This window comes from Sphaerodactylus townsendi, linkage group LG05 (assembly GCF_021028975.2).
Source record: "Sphaerodactylus townsendi isolate TG3544 linkage group LG05, MPM_Stown_v2.3, whole genome shotgun sequence".
In the NCBI taxonomy this organism is placed as follows: Eukaryota; Metazoa; Chordata; class Lepidosauria; order Squamata; family Sphaerodactylidae; genus Sphaerodactylus; species Sphaerodactylus townsendi.
The window spans coordinates 73,037,317-73,057,366 of record NC_059429.1 but is presented as its reverse complement, the minus strand read 5'-3'; the positions used below and the strand labels follow the sequence as shown (position 1 = coordinate 73,057,366).

Sequence of the window (20,050 nt, the reverse complement as noted above, 5' to 3'; positions counted from 1 at the left end):
TTACCAGGGGGCGCTCCTGAACCTCTGCGGAGGAGATGACTGAAAACTGCGATGGAGAAGACCCGTCCTTGCCCGGATCTGTGTTTTCCGCTTCCCTTCTCCTCCTGCCACTCTAGCCCCATCGACGCACTAACCTCTTCTGTCTCTGTATTTGCAAGACTCAATATGTGGGTTGCTTTCGTGTAGTCCCCTAACTCTGTGCGGCTTTTAACTCAAGTAGTTAACCTAAGCAGCAGTAACGAGGCTGGAGAAGTTAACATTCCAGAGAGAGAGAGAGCAGCGAACCTGTGCTGTGAAACATTCTGCTTCTGTGTATTACGTACCTGTCAAAAGTACAAATAAAGTGGAATTTTTACTTTGAGAGAAATTGTTCTGGAGCTCAGGAAGGCCCTTTGCGCAAGAGCGATCTTTTGCTACATTCATACCCTGCCTTGTCAGTTTCTCCTGGTGCTGCGTTTCGGTTGGATATTCAAAGAGATTCTTAAGGAGCGAAGTAAAAAATAGTACGCAGGGATGCTGAGTTGCTCTTGTTTCAAATATACTTTACTTCGCTAAAAGGAGGGAAGGGTTACATGGGGGGAAAAACAAGAAATGCTAGACTAGCAAATGCAAAGTTAATACTATATCTTATCTAATATCTCCTGTTCTGATCTGTAACAAAGAAAGTCACATAATGTACTGTCAAAAGCTTTCATGGCCGGATTCAACTGGGTGTTGTGGGTTTTCCGGGCTGTCTGGCCAGCCCGGAAAAACCCACAACCAAAAGTCAGGTAACTTTGTAACCTTACATGTGTGTGCTTCTCAGCACGCAGGCAATGGTAACCAATGGTTAAACCAAGCGTAGGTCATAAACATTGACCTCAACATCTTGTTTACATATAGGCAGTTAACCCTTTAGTAGCTGGATTGTCCGTCAGACACTTGCAAATCCCAGCAGTTTCTCACTTCCTCGTCTATTTTTCACATCATTCCTCTGGAACCCCCCCCCCCCCGAGAGTCCCCAAGGAGCCAGGAAAGGGGGAAATAAAGCAGCGGGGGGGGGGGGGGACTGACCGGCTGCCCCGCATGGTAGCTTACAGAGGTGGGATCCAACCAGTTCTCACCACTTCTCTAGAAGTGGTTACTAATTTTTTCTGAGTGCCGAGAAGGGGTTACTAAAGCAACCTCCCTGCCCAATAGGGACTGGAGGTGCGTGTGTGCGGCGGCCCCACTGTTTGAATCCCACCACCATCGGAACTCTGGCTTGATCCCACCTCTGTAAGCGACCATGTGGGGCAGCCGGCCAGTCCCCCCCCCCCCCCCCGCTGCTTTATTTCCCCCTTTCCTTCAGGTTAAGAGCTCATATATCTAATCTGGATGAACCGGGTTTGATTCCCCGCTCTGCCGCCTGAGCTGTGGAGGCTTATCTGGGGAATTCAGATTAGCCTGTACACCCCCACACACGCCAGCTGGGTGACCTTGGGCTAGTCACAGCTCTCAGCCCCACCCACCTCACAGGGTGTTTGTTGTGAGGGGGGAAGGGCAAGGAGATTGTAAGCCCCTTTGAGTCTCCTGCAGGAGAGAAAGGGGGGATATAAATCCAAACTCAAACTCTTCTTATTAAAATTTTTGGATCCCACCACTGAGTATGACCCCTGTTATACAAAACAGCAGGCAATGATGAAAACTCTTAAAAATGAAGGATGGCTTTACAAGCAATAATAACCATTGCAAATCAAGCCTATGTTCTCTATGTGATAAATTATACTTATCTTTATAAGGTCACAGAGTTAAAAATGCATTATCTGTATAAAGTCCAGTCGGGTTTCCCAGGGGAATTCACACTGAGAACATGTTCTATCCATTCTGCTGGAATGCCTAGAAGCACCAATAACTACCACAGTGTCTAAAGTGGGAATCCATGTGCTTTGCTGATGTTTACACTGCAACCCATTTTCTCATCTCTCTCTGTTTTTCTGGATGAGGATATTTAGGTTGGGGGAAGAGCTATGTAGCCCTTTCTTTGATTAAACATCTGCTGGGAAGGGAAAGGCTTGGAGATTAGGTTGTTGGGTTATATATGGATGGGTAAATTTAGAATTCTTCATTTGAATAAGATAAAAGAGAATCATAAAGTGGGTATTATCTTGCAAACCTGGTTTTAAAAACTGTCATGGGACTCATAGGAGCAATTGTCAGGAGGGAAGAAATGGGTGAATTAAGCCGAGGGAAAAGAAATGCAAAAACATTGTAAGTTGGACCAGGTAAGAAAGAAAGAGGTGGAGGAAGGCACAGATGAAGTTGTCATTTACTGAGTTTCTGTCCAATTCAGCACTGTTGGCTTTTGAATGACAGCAGCACTGCAGGATCTGAGGCACCTGAGCCATTTTTAGCTCTACTACTTGGATTCATTTTAACTGAATGGATTTGGGACCTTTTGCATGCAAAACATGTACTTTACCATGGAAGGAAGGAAAGAACTTTTCATCTGAGGTGCTGTTGGGTCATATACATTCAGCCAATCATAACAGGGTGGAGGAGTGCTTTGGATTTTATAGTGGAGGAAGAGAGAACCATGTATGCCACTCGGAGATCTCAGGAGGAAGGGCTGCATAAAAATGTGATTGATAGTTATAAAGACACCATCTACTCAAGATAATGGCCTTGTTTAGAGTTGTGAAGTTTTTCCCAAAATGAGATCAACTAATAACCTGGGAGTTTTATGCTTTCCTTGCATAGCTTGTGGTTTGGCTCATTTGCTGGAGACATTGGAACAGTTAACTTTGGTTGCAGGTACTTTTCACGCCTGCTTTCTGCTCTTGGCGTCATGCTATTAGTTGCAGTTTAATCTAAAACAAGAGCTGAAGGGTGGAAGTTTTTAAGACAGTCCTACCTATCTATGAATGTGCTGTCACATCTAGGACAGGGGACAATGTGTACACACTGAGAATCCCAGTTGGCCTGCCAGGATAAGCATTCAGTGTAGAATTTTAAAGTCCTTGTAAAGGCATCTCTCAGGATGCCTTTAACAGCACACAATTTTCTCAGCCTTGTGAAAGTTTGCACATTGTCTATTGGGGCCAACTATGTCTCTGGATAATTTCTTAGGTGGCAAACTCAAGTATCTTGGTTCTTGCTCTTTGCTTAGTTATAGATTGTGAATGCTGAGTCAGGAAGCAAAAATGGACGGGTGCTGAGTCAAGGGAAAGAAGGGAAGAGTAGAAAAGTAGATGATACCCAGTTTTGAGGAACTGGTGGCAAACTGAAGAGAGTGAAGAACATTTGGGTGTAATAATTTGAGCTGCTGGATAATACAATGCTGGTTAGACCAGTGAAATTCTGGCTTGGTGGTAGGGCTGGGAAGACAACAGAAAGTAGCTGTAACTGTAAGCACTGAAGGCCAAGTTCCCTGTTCTTTACCACCTAACAGCCTCTAATCCATCATTCTGAACAGTATGATTGATAAACCATTTGTAAGCTATTTAAAGGAAGTGGGTAACTGGTTTCTGCCCTCACAGTAGTAGTGGAACAGTCACTTCAAAGCCCAGTCCAAGGACAGGTAAGAACTTATTTTAACTTCTCTTCATCAAAGCAGCATTAATTTGTATTGGCTGCTTTTTCTTCTGGTAGGCATCTTGTGGGAATATCAACAACACAACAGGCAGAAATGTTATAACTGTGATGGGGGGTATACAAAAGATGTCTTCCTGTGCTGAATATTGACCAGAATATCTAATAGACTGAAGGCACAGGAGGGCAACTATAAAAAAATTTATTGTCGAAGGCTTTCACGGCCGGAATCACTTGGGTGCTGTGTGGTTTCCGGGCTGAAGATGCCAGCCACAGACTCTGAAGATGCCAGCCACAGACGCAGGCGAAACGTCAGGAGAGAATGCTGCTAGAACACGGCCATACAGCCCGGAAACCACACAGCACCCAAAATATAAAAAAATTGATAGCCCCAGCAGTGTGACAGGCATGGGACCTTTCCATCCTGCATACCACAAACTAGCTTTCTCATAAATATTGACTGCCTGTGATTCAATCCTCCTTCAGCTCTCTGCTTTGTGCTGCCTATTGCAAGTGCTGTCTAGGACTTGCATTCTTAGGGTTCCATCGCTATTTAGCAGGGATTTATGGTTGTAAATGACAGAGTGAGTGGGAGCAGGAAAGCTCCTGGCTCTCCCAGGAGCTTGTTTCTGTTTGTGCCTCTAGGAATGAGCAAAAAGAGTTTTGTTTCCATGGGATGAATGATTTCATCAGGTTCTGATAAAGCTGGAAATCACTTAGAGTAACTCTGAGCCCCAAGGACATCTCAGTAACAAACTAGAAAAGTATGTACATTTGAATAGGTAACTTACCTAGCAATATACAAAGGAAGGCCACTCAAGACAAAACTTCTTTTTGGTGGCAATAATAATATGAACCTTCATTATAGTTTAACAGCAATTATGTTATACAATATCATATGGAATTTCTGCAAGAAAGAGACAAAATGCACACTCAGGCACTGCTTGCATATCAACACCCTCAAGATAGGTGTGTGGCAGGCGCCTTTTTTGTGGTGTGTGTGTGTGTGATGATGTGGGAATGGAATGCTCTTCTGGGGCTGGCAAGTATATGAGAGCAGTCAACCATCTGAATCACCAGAGAAGTGCTGGTGTCCCCAGATACTTGTATCTGAGTGAGCAGTGGATGGATGGTTATGAAAGTGGAAGAGACAGAGGTCTGAAAATGCTGACCAGATATTTGGGTGACTGATAATCGGCTGGTGATGGAGTGAGTTTGTTGTTGGTGCATGGGTCTTATGCAGAAGGGTTTTCAATCTATATATGGAATCAGCTGGCTGTGCCTTTGTTAGTGCTTCCTAAAGCTGAAACGGCTGGACAGATATTTCCAGGCACTTTGCATGATCGTTGCTCCCTGTTTGGGCTGGGTAATCGGACCTTCAAATTGCTTTGAGATTCCATGCCTGGAGGTCAGGGCAAACGCATTCTTCCTGGCGCACCAGGCTTTGGGCTGGGCTGTTGGGAGTGTGAAGTTTAGCATGTCCGTGCAGCACGTCTGGCTGTGGCCTGAGGCAGCTCAGGAGGGCTTAGGGGAATGGTTTCAGCTGAGCCATGGGCAGAGCTGACTGCTGGGTAGGTAAAAAAGTACATGGGGCATTCTGGTAGGGATTACCACGGGAAGTGAAACACAGCCACACTGTGCTGTGTGAGACGTCAGGTGGGGTCCCCCCCTCACACACAGGTAACTTTCACTCTCTGTGCCTCACCCACTGCTGCAGCATAGCTCATCCTCACACACCTCACTCTGCCCTCCCTCACATCCAACCACCACTTACCCACTTCCTCACCCATATTCACCACAGCTCTCTTTTACTAAAAGCGAGCTGGAGTTTCCCTTTTTCTTCTAAGAAAATCCACGGGGTGGGGGCAAACCAACACTACTGGCTCCACTTCTTTTGCACATGGCCCTTTAAGAATCCAGAGAGCTGGCCTCGATCTGAGCGCCTCACCACCCTGCCTCTGCTGCCTGACTGGGATAGCCTCCTTGCCCCAGTTCTGCCTTACCCAAGCCAGGACTGTGCGTGTCAACCAGCCTCATGGACAGCGGGACAGTTCCGCTGTGGAATGGAAAGGGTTACAGTATAGTAAAAAAACAAGACACCACCATATAACAATGTGAATTGAAAAGGGAAAGAGGGATTCCATTTGACCACCCCAAAAGGCTATGCTGCGGATCATTGGACCTGCATGGACATCTGTGTGGGTTGTGGACTGTGATGAGAAGGACAATTGCCACAGCAACGCGTGGCTGGGCCCCGCTAGTAAAAGATAAAGGCACTTTCCCAGATTCCTGGCTCTAAAAAGTGTGTAGGAAATGTATTATGAAGAATCATATGGTCTTTTCTTATATACATTGTACATTTACCCTGGCTAACTGACCTACCCTTAAAGTAGAGCTACATGCTCTGTGACAGATGCTTGCATAGCAACTATTTTTCTGCCCAGTCACATGGCAAAGAGTAAATACCATACTCCAATCCCAACATATCCATCATTGTGGTGCCTTATGCCACTGGGCAAAGGGACCTTGGTATGGTTTTAGAATTTGTCCTCAGCTTCTAAAATAGCCTCAGATGTTGAAAGTGGAACCAATTACGAAGTCACCCTCAGGGCCAGAATCCACTATGCAAACTGTCTCCCATCCTCAATGAAGTGCATAGACTTTGCACATTGTTAGAAACAACCACTGGCTGTACAACCAAATCTGAGGAAAATTCACTTTGTAATCCAGACTGCAATACAGCTAAATGAGTAGAGATAGAATGGTGACATACGTTATGATTTAAAGATGGCACCCAATAACACTGTGATTGACATTTAGCATTCCACAAGCAAGTATGAAGAGAAAATGGGGGACATGATCTTTTCCTCCCTAACATTCCCTCTCTTTCTGTTTTAGCTGGTGCTTGCATGGAGTGCAGACAAGGCAGCCATGACAATCTCGTACACCCTGAAAGTAGCCAATGCTCGCTTTGGGGGCTTCTCCAAACTGCTTTTCCGTTGGAAAGGGAGCATCTATAAACTGCTTTACAAGGAGTTCCTTGTCTTCATCTTGCTGTATGCAGCCCTGAGTGTAACCTACAGGTGAGCTGGCAACCCCTTGTATGAATTACCAGGAACCCATAACTCTGAACATTGTGCCTTGGGCTCTAAGCCTGCCTCTAATGGTGACTTAATTACATGCACAGCAGCATGGAATCTGGGATTCTGCTCAGGTACAAAAAAACCCTACAGAATCTCACAGTAGGCATAATTTAGCAATTTAGCATTGGCAGCTCTTTCTTTTCAAAAGCATATTTCTAGTTCGTAAAGTTGCAGTGCTCGACTTGAAAGTCTGGGGAATGGTATACAGAGAACTCTGAATGAGATGGCAAGAGCTCATACAGTTTCCAGGGGGTTGAGGTGGGGCATCAGGGAACTGCATAGCTTTTCCAAATTAGAAGATAATGGCAATTTTTTCTATATTTGTATAATGTACACACTGTCAAATTTACTCTTTCTTGCCCAGAATTCTGCATACATGAAGCATGTTTTGGGATAGTATAGGACGTTGCTTTGAGTCCTGCATGAATGCTGGGTTCCAGAGGTGGGATCCAACCAGTTCTCACCACTTCTCTAGAAGTGGTTACTAATTTTTCTGAGTGCCGAGAAGGGGTTACTAAAGCAACCTCCCTGCCCAATAGGGACTGGAGGTGCGTGTGTGTGGTGGCGCCACTGTTTGAATTCCACCACCATCGGAACCTGTTATTTAGATTTTTGGATCCCACCACTGCTGGGTTCCACTTTGAATGACGGTAATTCATGTTCAGACTGGGTTCTTTTCTTGAGCAGCAGTGACGTAGGAGGTTAAGAGCAGGTGCACTCTGATCTGGAGGAACCGGGTTTGATTCCCAGCTCTGCTTCTTGAGTTGTGGAGGCTTATCTGGGGAATTCAGATTAGCCTGTGCACTCCCACACACACCAGCTGGGTGACCTTGGGCTAGGAACAGCTTTTCGGAGCTCTCTCAGCCCCACCTACCTCACAGGGTGTTTGTTGTGAGGGGGGAAGGGCAAGGAGATTGTAAGCCCCTTTGAGTCTCCTTCAGGAGAGAAAGGGGGGATATAAATCCAAACTCTTCTTCTGCCTTCCATTGCACCTTACAGCCATTCCCACTCCCAGCCCCTCCATCATCACTGAATGATGTGCAGAGATTATACTGCAAAGGAAAAGTAGAGGGTTTTTTATTATCTCCTTCCATATATTTATTATATTTTTATACCACACATCATCCAAGAAGTTGAGAGCAGCATACAGAGTTGTACTTCCCCCACATCCTCATTGCAACCCTGAGAGGTAGGCTAAACTGAGAGATAGCGGCTGGGAATTTGAACTCCAGTCTCCATCGTCCTAAACCAACACTCCAAACAATATATCACACACACTGTAACAACCCTTCTGCTGTCTTGGATTTCAGGGTGGTTGTAATGCTTCGTTTATCAGTATGGTTGGCAGCTATAGAGAAATTGGCTCATGCTACTGCAGGCCCCTTACAGTAAGCTTTTAATGGAATGCTTGGGAAAATAGGATGTTTAGATTCATTGCTGCTCATTAAAATCCTCTGAATACTAGGGCTGGGAAGCAATGTCAGGGAAAGGCCTGCGCCTCTATGCCTTGTTCGTCAGCCTTCCAGGTTAATTGGCTAGTCACGGTGTGAAATGGGATGTTGAACTAGATGGACCACTGGTCTGATCCAGCAAGTCTCTCACATTTTTATGAGTCTCTTTGTCTCCCATCCTAGGCACCTTCTGAATAAGAGTCAGAAACATCTCTTCTCAAAAGTGGCTCAGTATTGCAACCGCTCCACTGACCTAATCCCCCTTTCTTTCGTCCTAGGTATGGCATGCATATGTACTCACACTTTACATACACGCACAACTCTCCCCGTCTGCTCTTGACAGAATACGTTTCTGCAGCCTCTTGCTGGGGTGCTTTTATAATTTATTACGTTTTATGATTTATTATGTTCAAAATTCCCCTTTTCCGAATCCCACCTTACTTGTAAACATGGCTGTGAAACTCCAATATAAATGATGCAGCTCTATTTGTCTTTTATGGATGGGCACAGCAAAACCTGAACTAAACTCAGACCACTCAGCTAAAACTAGATCCCAAGGGATTAGGCTCCTAGTGACACGTCTGGCTTGGATCCCATGGAAAATTTCGGCTTACAGAAGAAAAATGTTCAGAAATTAGGTTAAGGCTGTTTTCTACAATAGGAATATCATTGGTGACATTCCCTTACCTCCAACATTCCCCTTCAAAATGGGAGAACAGAGTCCTAGATTATTTTTTGTCCAAAACACTTCCTCTGTCCCATTAAATGTCTCTCCTCATTGGGGAGAGGCCCTGGTTCAGTGGTAGAGCATCTGCTTCGCATGTAGAAAGTCCGAAGTTCAATCCCTGGCATCTCTAGTTAGAAAACAAACAAACCTGGTAATAGCTGATGTGACAGACCTTTACCTGAGGCTCTAAAGAGCTGCTGCCAGTCTGGGAAGTCAATACAAAGCTTGATAGACCAATGGTATGGTTCAGTATAAGGCAACTTTGTGTATGTCCTTGGGAACGGGAAGAGAATCCAGACATTCTGGGTTCTAAGCCACCTCCTTATTCAAAGTGCTAGCTCCCAACCTTCTCACATCTGTGTCACCCGCTCTGAATTATGAGGTTTCTGGAGATTTTGGGGTGGAGCCTGAGGGTGGAGTTTGGGGGAAGGAGAGGCACCATTAGGCTACAGTGCCTTTGTCCACCCTCCAAAGCATCCATTTTCTCCAGGGGAACTGATCTTTGTTGTCTGGAGATTTATTATAATTCTGGGGGGATCTTCCAGCACCACCTGGAGGCTGGCAACACTAGCTGGGAATGAAGCCTGCTGATTTCAGAGGCCTCTTCTTCATGTCCCAGTCTACTGCACAAGACTCTGTACCTTTTCAGCTTTCAGTGCTGCTATTGGATCCCCCAGCTGATCTATAAACTATCATGAAGTGAACTACAAACTACATGTTTGGAGAAAAAGCCTCATTGTATGCATGGGAACTGGCTAAATTAATGAGTAAAGCATAATGTAGTAAGTCATGTTGCAGCCTGAAATAAAAGGGGAAGTAATGGGCAGGGACACACAATTGAAGAAAAAGGGGAAGAGATAGTTTTTCAGGGAGAAAGTTTATCTAAAGTGATTTACAACTATAGCTGCAAAAATGCATCCTGAGAATGCTTGCCATTGCCAGTGCAAACAGCCTGCTAAATGGAAGAACTGCACACCCAAGCTTATGGGTTCACAAGTTATTCCCTCTGTGGTTCGTATTTCTGTCCTCCCCTGCCACATGTGCTCTGAAGTAAAAACAAAGTAAAAACAAAGTAAGTAAAAACAAAGTAAAACTGAAGTAAAAACAAAGTAAAACTAAAGTAAAAACAAAGTAAAACTAGTTCTCTGATCCATATGGTCAAGTTACCAGGTACTGGTTTCTTTCCTGAATAAGTAAGGAATGAGCAATTCCCCTTACAGGCCAGGCAGCAGAGCTGTTTGCATGTGAGCTCATCCATAACCTGCTCTGGAATTGGCTTTCTTGTGTGCTCAAGTTCTGCAGGAGATATGGTTCTTTGCACCTCCCCTTCTTACAAGGCCTTCTATTTTGCAGATTGTTCAGCTATGGCCTGGGTGCCCTTGTTTTTAGGGACTGTAACTACAACCCTTTCCTTCTGTGACATTCTGCAAAGCTTGCCTTGGTGGAAATAACAAATATCTGTGGCGGTGATTGTTGCCAATATTGCAGTTTTAACTTGATGCCTTTTAATCCATGTGCTTAGATATGCTTCTAACTGGGTATATTTCATAAACCACCTTTGACATCGTGGAAAGTCACAATATAAATATTTTAAATAAGAGCAGGGGTCACCTGGGAGAGAAACTTGCCTTCAAGCCTCAAGTAGTCCTCTCGTTGACTGGCCTTCTGAAAACTGGTTACGGCAATTCTTTTCCAGAAAGACTTTGAGGGCCAAATGAACCATATGTCCACAACTGACTTTTCTTTTGGATGAGTGATGTTTTTCAGGTTTTTATTGACACTGTTGATAATGAGTAATACTTTAAATGTACTGCACAGGGCTGTTATGCTCAAGTGGCAGCAACTCCCTCACTAAGGTTGGATACCTTGCATTGTATGTGGGAAAGCTGCACTGCTGAACTGTAATCAGATCAAGGCTTCTTCTTTATCTCTCGGCAGGTTTCTACGTCACACTGATTGTGAACCGTTGGTGGGCTCAGTACACCAGCATCCCACTGCCAGACCAGCTGATGTGTGTCATCTCTAGCAACGTGCATGGCAAGGATGACAAAGGTCGCATTTTGCGGCGCACTCTCATCCGTTATGCCAACCTGTCATCTGTCCTCATCCTGCGCTCAGTCAGCACCAGGGTACTGAAGAGGTTCCCTACAATGGATCATCTAGTAGATGCTGGTAACTGCATCTTAACTCTGCAAAAAGAGAAGTGGGTTGGGAAGGCAGTGATGAAGGATTTGAACTGTGATGTAATGAGTTAAACATTTCACCAGCACATTCCTTAAATGTGTCTGTGCCAGAAGCACCAAACACTGCCATCAGGACACCAAGAAGAGTTCTGCAACATATCTGCTAAATCCCCAAATGGAGAAATCCCCATATAGTGTGCATACAAAATAGTACTTGCATTTTTATAAGCTGTTGTCTCCTATGGATTATTTTAATCTTTTTGGTTCAGAATATCCTTTTGCTGAAGAAAGCAAGTATTCACTGATTTTTGTATACAGATACATCTATTTTAAACTGGTATTTAATTCTCTGGGTTATTGTGCATGTATAGAGAGAGACAGGAGTAAAATGGCTTCTATTCCTTTAATTAAAATCAGTTCAGTTCTTCACACAATATATTTCCATCAACAACAGAGTCTACTGCTGGAGGAATTAATCATACATTATATAGTAATGCCTAGATTAGTACCTGCATACTTCCTATTTTTTAAAAAACAAATCAAGGCCGCAGAAAGAGCGGAATTTAGGGCAGAGTAGCAGGAGAAAGCAGGAGCTTAACTCACCCTTTGCTCCAAATTGCCCACAAACTCTTGTGTGGGGCTCAGTATGCATTTATTTTACAAAGACTCACTGAAGGCCTTTATCACAAGAGAGTCTTATTCAGAACCAGTAACACAGGCTTGTCGTGGATGCTCCTTCCAGCGCCAGGGAGAAGAAAGGAGGGCAGTAGTTGAACTGGCTCTTTTTTTGACACAGGTTTTATGACACAAGACGAGCGCAAGAAATTTGAGAGCCTCCACTCAGACTTCAACAAATACTGGATCCCCTGTGTGTGGTTCACCAATTTAGCAGCCCAGGCACGACGGGATGGGCGGGTCCGAGACGATGTGGCACTCCGTCTGCTCATGGATGTAAGCTGTGGAATAGTCAGGGGATTGCTAGTTGGCAATGCAAGCTCGTCCCTTGCAAACAGCACCTGGTGTGATTTTTCTTCTTTGCTCATATTTGAATAACTTCAAGCATGTCCTGATGGCTGTTGCAATAACCAGTCTTTTTTTTTAATGGAAGAATTTTATTTAGAAGAAGAGGAGTTTGGATTTATATCCCCCCTTTCTCTCCTGTAGGAGACTCAAAGGGGCTGACAATCTCCTTTCCCTTCCCGCTTCACAACAAACACCCTGTGAGGTGGGTGGGGCTGAGAGAGCTCAGAAGAACTGTGACTAGCCCAAGGTCACCCAGCTAGCGTGTGTGGGAGTGCACAGGCTAATCTGAATTATCCAGATAAGCCTCCACAGCTCAAGCGGCAGAGCAGGGAATCAAACCCAGTTACTCCAGTTGAGAATGCACCTGCTCTTAACCACTATGCCACTGCTGCTCTGTTTGACCAATTTAGTTTTAGTAGTTCAGTTTTTATTTATTGGCAGTCAGTCTGACTTGAGAGTTTAAATTGTGGTCTTCTAGATGTTTTTAAAATAATGATTTTATTTACATTGTAAGCCAAAGCCACCTTGAGTTCCACAAGGAAGAAAGGCAGCTAATAAACTATATCAGACAGGGACTTTTGATGATTGTCTCCAGCACTGTGGCCTTCAGTTCCATCTACTCTGTAACCCAAAAGGGCAGTATAAGTTGTAGTGCCAGCTAATCCAGTATTCTCTCAGCTGAAAATCAAAGTTTCAACTGTATTGAGAGGCCTTGAGATTTCTCTCAAGTGACGTATATACAGTTCAGAAGCTAGCAAGAAGCATGTTGGGTCTGTCAATACTGAACTAAGAAAAAAAATATTTTGCCTTCAGGAGCTGAACCTCTACCGGTCCAAATGCAGCATGCTTTTTCACTATGATTGGATCAGCATCCCCCTGGTCTACACACAGGTTAGTAAAGAACACACCTCCACTCCCATTTTGTTAATAACCATGTACTCGGATGTTCATGTCATAACAATTGTACCAACAAGAGCAGGTGAAGAGCTTCTTTCCATACCCATAAAAATACAGTTCAAATTCTAAATGTACATTTGCACAAACACAGAGATTCCCTCCTCCACACAAGATTTAGCTTTCTGGGACACCTTAGCTTTTCTGTTGAAAACTTGAGAAAATGCCTAGCGCTCAGGAATGATGGGGCTTGATATTAGCTACCATAAGCCGTCAGTGTCCTTTCTGATTCCACCATCACCTATCCTGTGTTTTGTATTTAATAATCAGTGTTAAATAAGTGCACAACACCCTTCTCTTTCATTGTCACCTTTCTCTCCCTTTGCATACCTGAATGTCCATCCAAACACTTCTTTTGCACATAGTCAGTTCTACTCCAGTAGGTACTTCTAAGAGACCTGAAATCTCCTCTAAGCACTCAGTACGTTTTTTGTCCATCAGGTTTTGTTCCCCGCAGGGAACTTTTGCCCTTACCTGGATAGTCTCGGGTTAGAAGCTAAGTAAGGTCAACCCTGACAAGTATTTAGACGGGAGGTTGTGACCCAGAGGCAAGCAATAGCAAACCTCTTCCCAACTTCTCTTGCCTTGAAAACCTCACCAGGGGACATCCTAAGCCAGCTTTGACTTGACAGCATAAAAAGTGGGGAGGGTGTTACTTACTTTTTAGTCTGCCTTTCTCAGAGACTCAGGCAGAATTACAACACAGAACCGAACACATATATGCCTGTGTTACAGCTGCAAAATGACTGGAAAGAGAAGCAAACAGAGCCGGGAAATAATTTGCTTTGCCACCAGAGCAGGCAGATTTGCCAGTGAGCACAGCTTTGCCCGGGACATATTTCCTCCACCCACAGCCAGCCTTTCAAGCTCCATCCGTCCCACTCCCTCCCACACCTCCACATTGCCAGCTCCTTCCTACTTCTCAGTATAATAACACAGAGGGGTTTTCCAAGGAACAGTAAAACCAGGGCCTCCACTCCATCCTCCCTGATGATTGAGAGGGCTTCCTAAAACTTTATTTCAAACAAGCCTCTCTGCAGCAGCAGCTTGGGAGAGAGAGTGTATATTTCTGGAGGGGAAGGGGGGAGAATATCAGCTCTAGAATTGTCCTCTTCAGCAGGTGGTCCAGGGAACTGCTTTGCCTCTTTCGAGGGGGGGGGGGATTTTTGGAAAGTTATATTGCTATAACTGCAACTTAAAGGGCTTTAACAAAACCCTTTATCTTGCAGCTACAGGGTGTGGTCAGATCTGGCCTTGAAGGAGGTGATGGGCAGAGTTAAGAGAAACAGGAAAAGCAGAGCCCACCCACTGAAACTTCAGCAAGCAGCTGCAGGGCAGGTATTGGGCTGCATCCTCATGTGTAAACAGAGAAACATGAGACCACACTAGTCCCACTGTGCAGCTAAGAGCCCTGAGGTGTAATGGGCTGAAGTTGTTTACACTGCTTTGCAGCTGAACATGTAGTGCACTGCCAGCACTCATGCAATTTTTTCCAGCTGACATATCTTCTCTGTAGGTAGTCACCATTGCAGTCTACTCTTTCTTTGCCTTCTGTGTGATTGGGCGTCAGTTCCTGGATCAAGATGGAGACCTAGATATGTACGTGCCCTTACCCACACTCCTGCAGTTCTTCTTTTATGCTGGCTGGCTGAAGGTAAGAATCTCCCCCCACCCCTGGCCAGGGACATAACAATAAATCTGAGCAGAAGTCTGCCAAACCCAAGCTTCTACCAATTAGCCAGTCTGTTGGGAGTTCCATTCATAGAACCAGAGTAGGCAAAATGCAGAAATGGGTTTAAAGACATTATTTTCTGGGGATCTTGATGTTACTCATAGCTACTGAGTAATTTTGCCAGTCATCTTGTAAGAACGCAAAAAGCATGCTGGATCCATCTAATCAAGCATGTCATTTTCCACAAGAGCACACAAACAGGTCCTGAGAGCAGGAGTCTTCCCCACTGTTGTCCCCAGTTTATTCAGTGACAAACAGCTTCTGGAGCTTAGAGGTACTATTTAGGACTTATGGCTGAAAGCTATTTCTATTGCCCATAGATTTAAAAAGCTAGATCACAGGGGGAATAGGAATCTGGTTGCAATCTATAAAGGAGGATGGGGGACAAGAGTTGAAAACATTGGGGAAAAATGGGAATTTTAGGCAGCACCTTCCCACTTGTAAGGGAGTTATTTTATACTACTTTCCCTGTACTGAGAATTTTGTCTATAAGCCATTTAAAAAACCCAAATTACACACAAGTTGATTGAAGGACATTAGGCACCAAGGCCTTATTAAATGTAATTAATATGTCTATGCAAGTAACGCTGCCTTGCTTTGGGGTGGTTTTATATCACTATTCGCATAGGCCCGGAGTTCCCCCAAGCTTTACAAATTATCACTCTTTTTAAAAGCATTGAACTTTCATTTCCTTTCTGCAGGTAGCAGAACAGATAATTAATCCCTTTGGAGAGGATGATGATGACTTTGAAACCAACAAACTGATAGACAGGAACTTCCAGGTGGGTCTGGCCATACAAAGGAAAAGCAATATGCTACTCACTTTGGGACTATTAGGGTTTTTAAAATAAACATTTATAGCTATTCTGGTTGCTACAATACTGTGAAGCCATGAAGGCAATAACTAGTCTAAATAAATTAGATATGATCTGCAGAATTTAATCCCCAATCTTCATTTGGGCTACACTGACTTATCCTCAACACAAAGTATCTGTGAAAACTCAAAATTTTCTTTGAAGATTTTGTCTGTTTGTAATTGCATTGATTTCATTTCTCATAAGGCTTCCTAATTTGGTTTCCTCCACATTGTTTGTGAAATGATTATGTTATAAGAGCTAGAGGACAAGATTCTGTTGTGTATTCCGAAGCATAACTTTGTGTCTCCTACTTAAAACAGGCTGAGTTGATTAGTCAGTTTTCTTTAGATGTTTCAGCAATGAATGTCAGCAATTAAAAGTATCATCTAAAAATATCATCCCTCCAGATAGAAGCACCCTTGTTAATCTGGATTTAATTTGCCCACTATTTTATAGTATTGGATTCTTCTTTATCTTCAATCTTGAACTGAAACAATAATTAACCAAAGAATTAGTTTTACTCAGTTACTCTTCGATTCCATAAATGTCCCTTGTTGCCTGATTAGGTATCACTGCTTTCAGTGGATGACATGTACCAAAATTTACCTCCAACTGGCAAAGATAAATACTGGAATGAATCTACAGCACAACCACCCTACACAATGGCCACAGTGGCAGAGACCTTGAAACCCTCCTTCATGGGATCTACTTTTGACATGCGGTATGTTCAACTGGAAAACCAAATGTAGTTACTCTGCTCAGAGAAGATGGGAGAGTGTCTAATAGAGATCTGAGTTCTAAGCATTCAGTTATTAAAAAGCATACCAAAGGATACTTCTATCCTTCTCTCATTGCCTTGACCACTTTCCTTAAATTATTCACAATTCAGCCACAGACATTTATTGATGGACAGCTCATCTCAGGGACACAGAAATGGCAACTGATTGCTCAGGGGTGAACTGAACTCTCCCCCTGCTGATAGCCTGGGCTCTAGAAAACCTGAGGAAAAGTGTTCCACCGAATCAGTGTGGGTGGAAATACCAGCCCTATATTAGTTCCATATTAAGAGACATACTACTTGTGGGTTGGCTACAAAGGAAGAAAAAGCATCAACCAAACACCCATAGGAGAAAGCACTGAAACGGATGAGTCCCCTACATTGACTAGTGTGATATTAGGAAAGGGGTTAAATACAGATATCTAGCACTGTCAGTCAGTCTAAATACAGATATCATGTACAAACTTGCAGTGTGAGTGTACTGGAAATACTGCCTTGGATCTAAAGCAGTACAGGTGAAGATCAGAAGGAAAAGAACCTTCTGACTGCCCTCTCCTGCTATACTACTGGAACACTGTGGCAGGAAATCCACATAAAACAGCACTGGATGTAAGATGCAACGGGGGAAATTTTTTTAAAATGCATATAAATTCCACCAGAAGAACCAGTTCCACAGAGGGAAAATCAGGTTTAGATCCAAGCCATTGTATACATCTCTGGTTATTCTACTTTATTTGTATAAGATGGAGAATGTGCAGAAAAGGGCAAATCACAAAGTATTAGCCTATTCTAGAACTTAGGGCTACCCATGAAATTGAGTTAATTCAAGATGAAAATGCAGGACATGATACTGAAGTTGCGCTTTTAATACAAGAGGTATAATTAAAGACTGGACGATGTCAGTAGTAAATCAGCTCCGACGCACAAGTCGGCTTAAACCTCCCAGTTCAGATCCATTATATTGCTAAGTTCAAGGTGCCAAGGACAAAGAACAGGGGAAGGCCATTGCATCCATGTTTGGGTTTTCTAGAATCGACACGATCGAAACTACTAGGCAAGTCCACAGTTCACTGAAGCCCAGCACTTCATTTAAGAATCACTCCCATTACCTCCTTCTTCAGCAGCCCTCCAAATTGTCTCATGTTGCTCCTAGGACCCCCACACCCCAAGAGTAGAATTTGGGGTTAATGCAGAAGTCATATTTCTCTTCAGAGTCCTTCTACACATAGATGTTGACGGAAACCAACAGCCTGTGCTTTAAGTTTCCTTAAAGTGATCTTTCCCCTTCCCTGTTACAGGATGAGTGATGGCTCAGAACAGAATCAGCAGGTAGACGTATCGCCCAACATGACTAGGATCCAGACGCCTCGGCTCAACCGCTTCCTCGCAGCAGCAGCTTCCCCTGCAATCAGCCTCAAGAATTTTGGAAAGAGCAGCCGAAATCACCATCAACTGCTACGCGCAAGGGCTGAAGGCGCCTTCCCCTCCTCCAGCCCCAGTTTCTATCGCAGGGAAGACCCAGAGGCAGTTGGTCACATTGAAGAAGAGGAAACAGAGAACGAGGAGACCACACTTAGTGTAACCCCCACATCTGACTCCCATCTTGGAGTATCCTACAAACCTAAAAACACCGAGATACAAGGAAAGGAACTACCCCATATTACAGTGATGGAAGCCTCCAATGACAGAAATAGCATCACTGACCATCCCTCAGGTTAGATCCATAACAGCAGGGCTTGCTGAGTAGGTGGACATCCGTCACTGGGCAAGAGCTAAGGTCACGGAGGTGGATTCTTATGGACTGAGGCAAGCTATGTAAAGTGAAATTTTATTACTTTTGTATATGAACCAGGCCCACTTCTCTAATTATGAATTAAGTGATATTTTAAGGAATTACATGGTTAATTCTTACATGAAGCAGGAAGCTTATAGGCTGCAGCTCAGTAGTGTATGGTACGCTATGGGAAATAAATGAGCAGCTACTTACATATATTTACATGACATAGTTTGATTAAATCTCTAATATGTGATGCAATTCTAGCAAACCTTTAAAGGTCCAAAAGATATTTGTGCAATAATTCTATTTTTTCAACCAGCAGAATTTCAGTGTTCTCCATCTGTAAAATGGATAAATGTTAGGGTTGGGGGTCACCACAACATGAGGAACTGTATTAAAGGGAAGGTTGAGAACCACTGAGTTAGATGGAAGTGTCAGTATAAGATTGGAAAAATCCCTGCTTCTTAGATACCTGAAGGCTTTGAGATCGTTGTTCAAGCCTGATCTAGGACTGAGAAGTGGTATTTTTTCCAAATCAAGCTGTATCTAGCACCCAATTATTTTCCCAGCCAGCACAAATACAAACAAAGATCCTTGGGCCCAGAGTACTATGCTTGAACTGTAAAATACTCCCATATTGCTTAAAATTATTGCTTAAAAGAATGAAATAACATATCAGTTACTAACTCACAGGTTCCCTACTCTATTACAAGCCTGCCACAAAGGAGGTTTTGTTAAGCATCCTTATGCTATTATACACACCAGCTAGAAAAAACACAAAAGATTAAAAAAACAAATGAATACCATTTCCTGAAGGATGCTAATTTCTTATCTATCCAGAGGCAGAGGAATGAGAGACATTAGCTTGGATCACCAACAAGCACAACTTCATAACACCAGCTAATCATTTGTGTTTCCAACTGGACGATGACCTTGTGCCAGATTTTACTTATGCTCCCTAGATGCTCCTAGGTGTATTTTCCAAAATGAAAACATAACAAGTTTGAAAACACAAGGATTGTTCCCAACTTTCGAAAGAATCAGACCTTTGTTAAAGAGGCCAGACCCTTCTGCTAGAAGGGAATTAATATTGCACTGGAATGAGACTAGAAGGTCAACAGAAGACAACCCAGTCACTTAGCAGTGCGTCAACAAGTTGATCCCACATCTAAATCAATGAAGCATCACCAAGTAAAACCAGAAACTTGCTGCATCTAATTTTGGTACATTAAATACAAATAACTGCTGCAAACCTACTAAAACTTCTTTTGGTTTCTTTGTGTATCCCCAAATGAAACCATTAGAAACATGTTTTGCACATCTAAAAAGAGAGTTCTAGGTCCTGTAGGAATCTGCAAACTCTACAAAGTCAAAAGGAGCACGACGTTCCCCAAATGACCATTTCAAGTTCACATGAACTAGGACTCTCCAGTAGGAGCTGAGAAAACTGCATATCATATGCCCATGTTGGTGATTAAGTTACTACACCCCAGGAAGCAGAGAAACTTCATCACATGAACCTGCCATTTTGAGTGTTAAGGTTTGCACAATTCAAGAAGTGAACAGTAAAAAACACCTGTCCACTAATGATAACAACATACCCGTGCATGAAATTTATAATCATCTCAAGTTCTAATGACCTTGAAATTATTAGATTACTTCAATACCTATTATTCTGTACAAAACAAGCCCATTTCTTTTAATCCTAAATATTGATGAAATAGAAGGGTTCTTCAGTTTTCACATCTATCTGCTGGGGTCACCAGTTGTAGCCATTTTCTGCATAGGCTCTGGCACAGAACACAAGGAAACTACAGTTTGTTCTGCAAGGAAATCACATTAGTGTAATGCTGAAGGAAGCTTAGTACCGCTTCTA

The 20,050-nt window shown here is 43.4% G+C and overlaps 1 protein-coding gene and 1 non-coding gene across 2 annotated transcripts; one reads left to right on the top strand and one right to left on the bottom strand.

Annotated features, from left to right (window-relative positions):
- The first annotated feature begins 3,442 nt into the window (after positions 1 to 3,442).
- BEST4 (bestrophin 4) lies at positions 3,443 to 19,391 on the top strand. Its single transcript, XM_048497102.1, has 10 exons — positions 3,443 to 3,538; positions 6,448 to 6,632; positions 8,327 to 8,421; positions 10,809 to 11,042; positions 11,850 to 12,004; positions 12,890 to 12,967; positions 14,547 to 14,684; positions 15,464 to 15,544; positions 16,186 to 16,340; positions 17,696 to 19,391. Exons 2-10 carry the CDS (start codon positions 6,481 to 6,483, stop codon positions 18,114 to 18,116), a joined length of 1,509 nt encoding a protein of 502 aa, XP_048353059.1. The 5' UTR covers positions 3,443 to 3,538; positions 6,448 to 6,480; the 3' UTR covers positions 18,117 to 19,391.
- On the bottom strand, positions 19,191 to 19,323 carry LOC125434088. The gene has a single exon (XR_007244730.1). It is a non-coding gene; the product is annotated as a small nucleolar RNA SNORA35 (small nucleolar RNA).
- Positions 19,392 to 20,050: the final 659 nt, after the last annotated feature.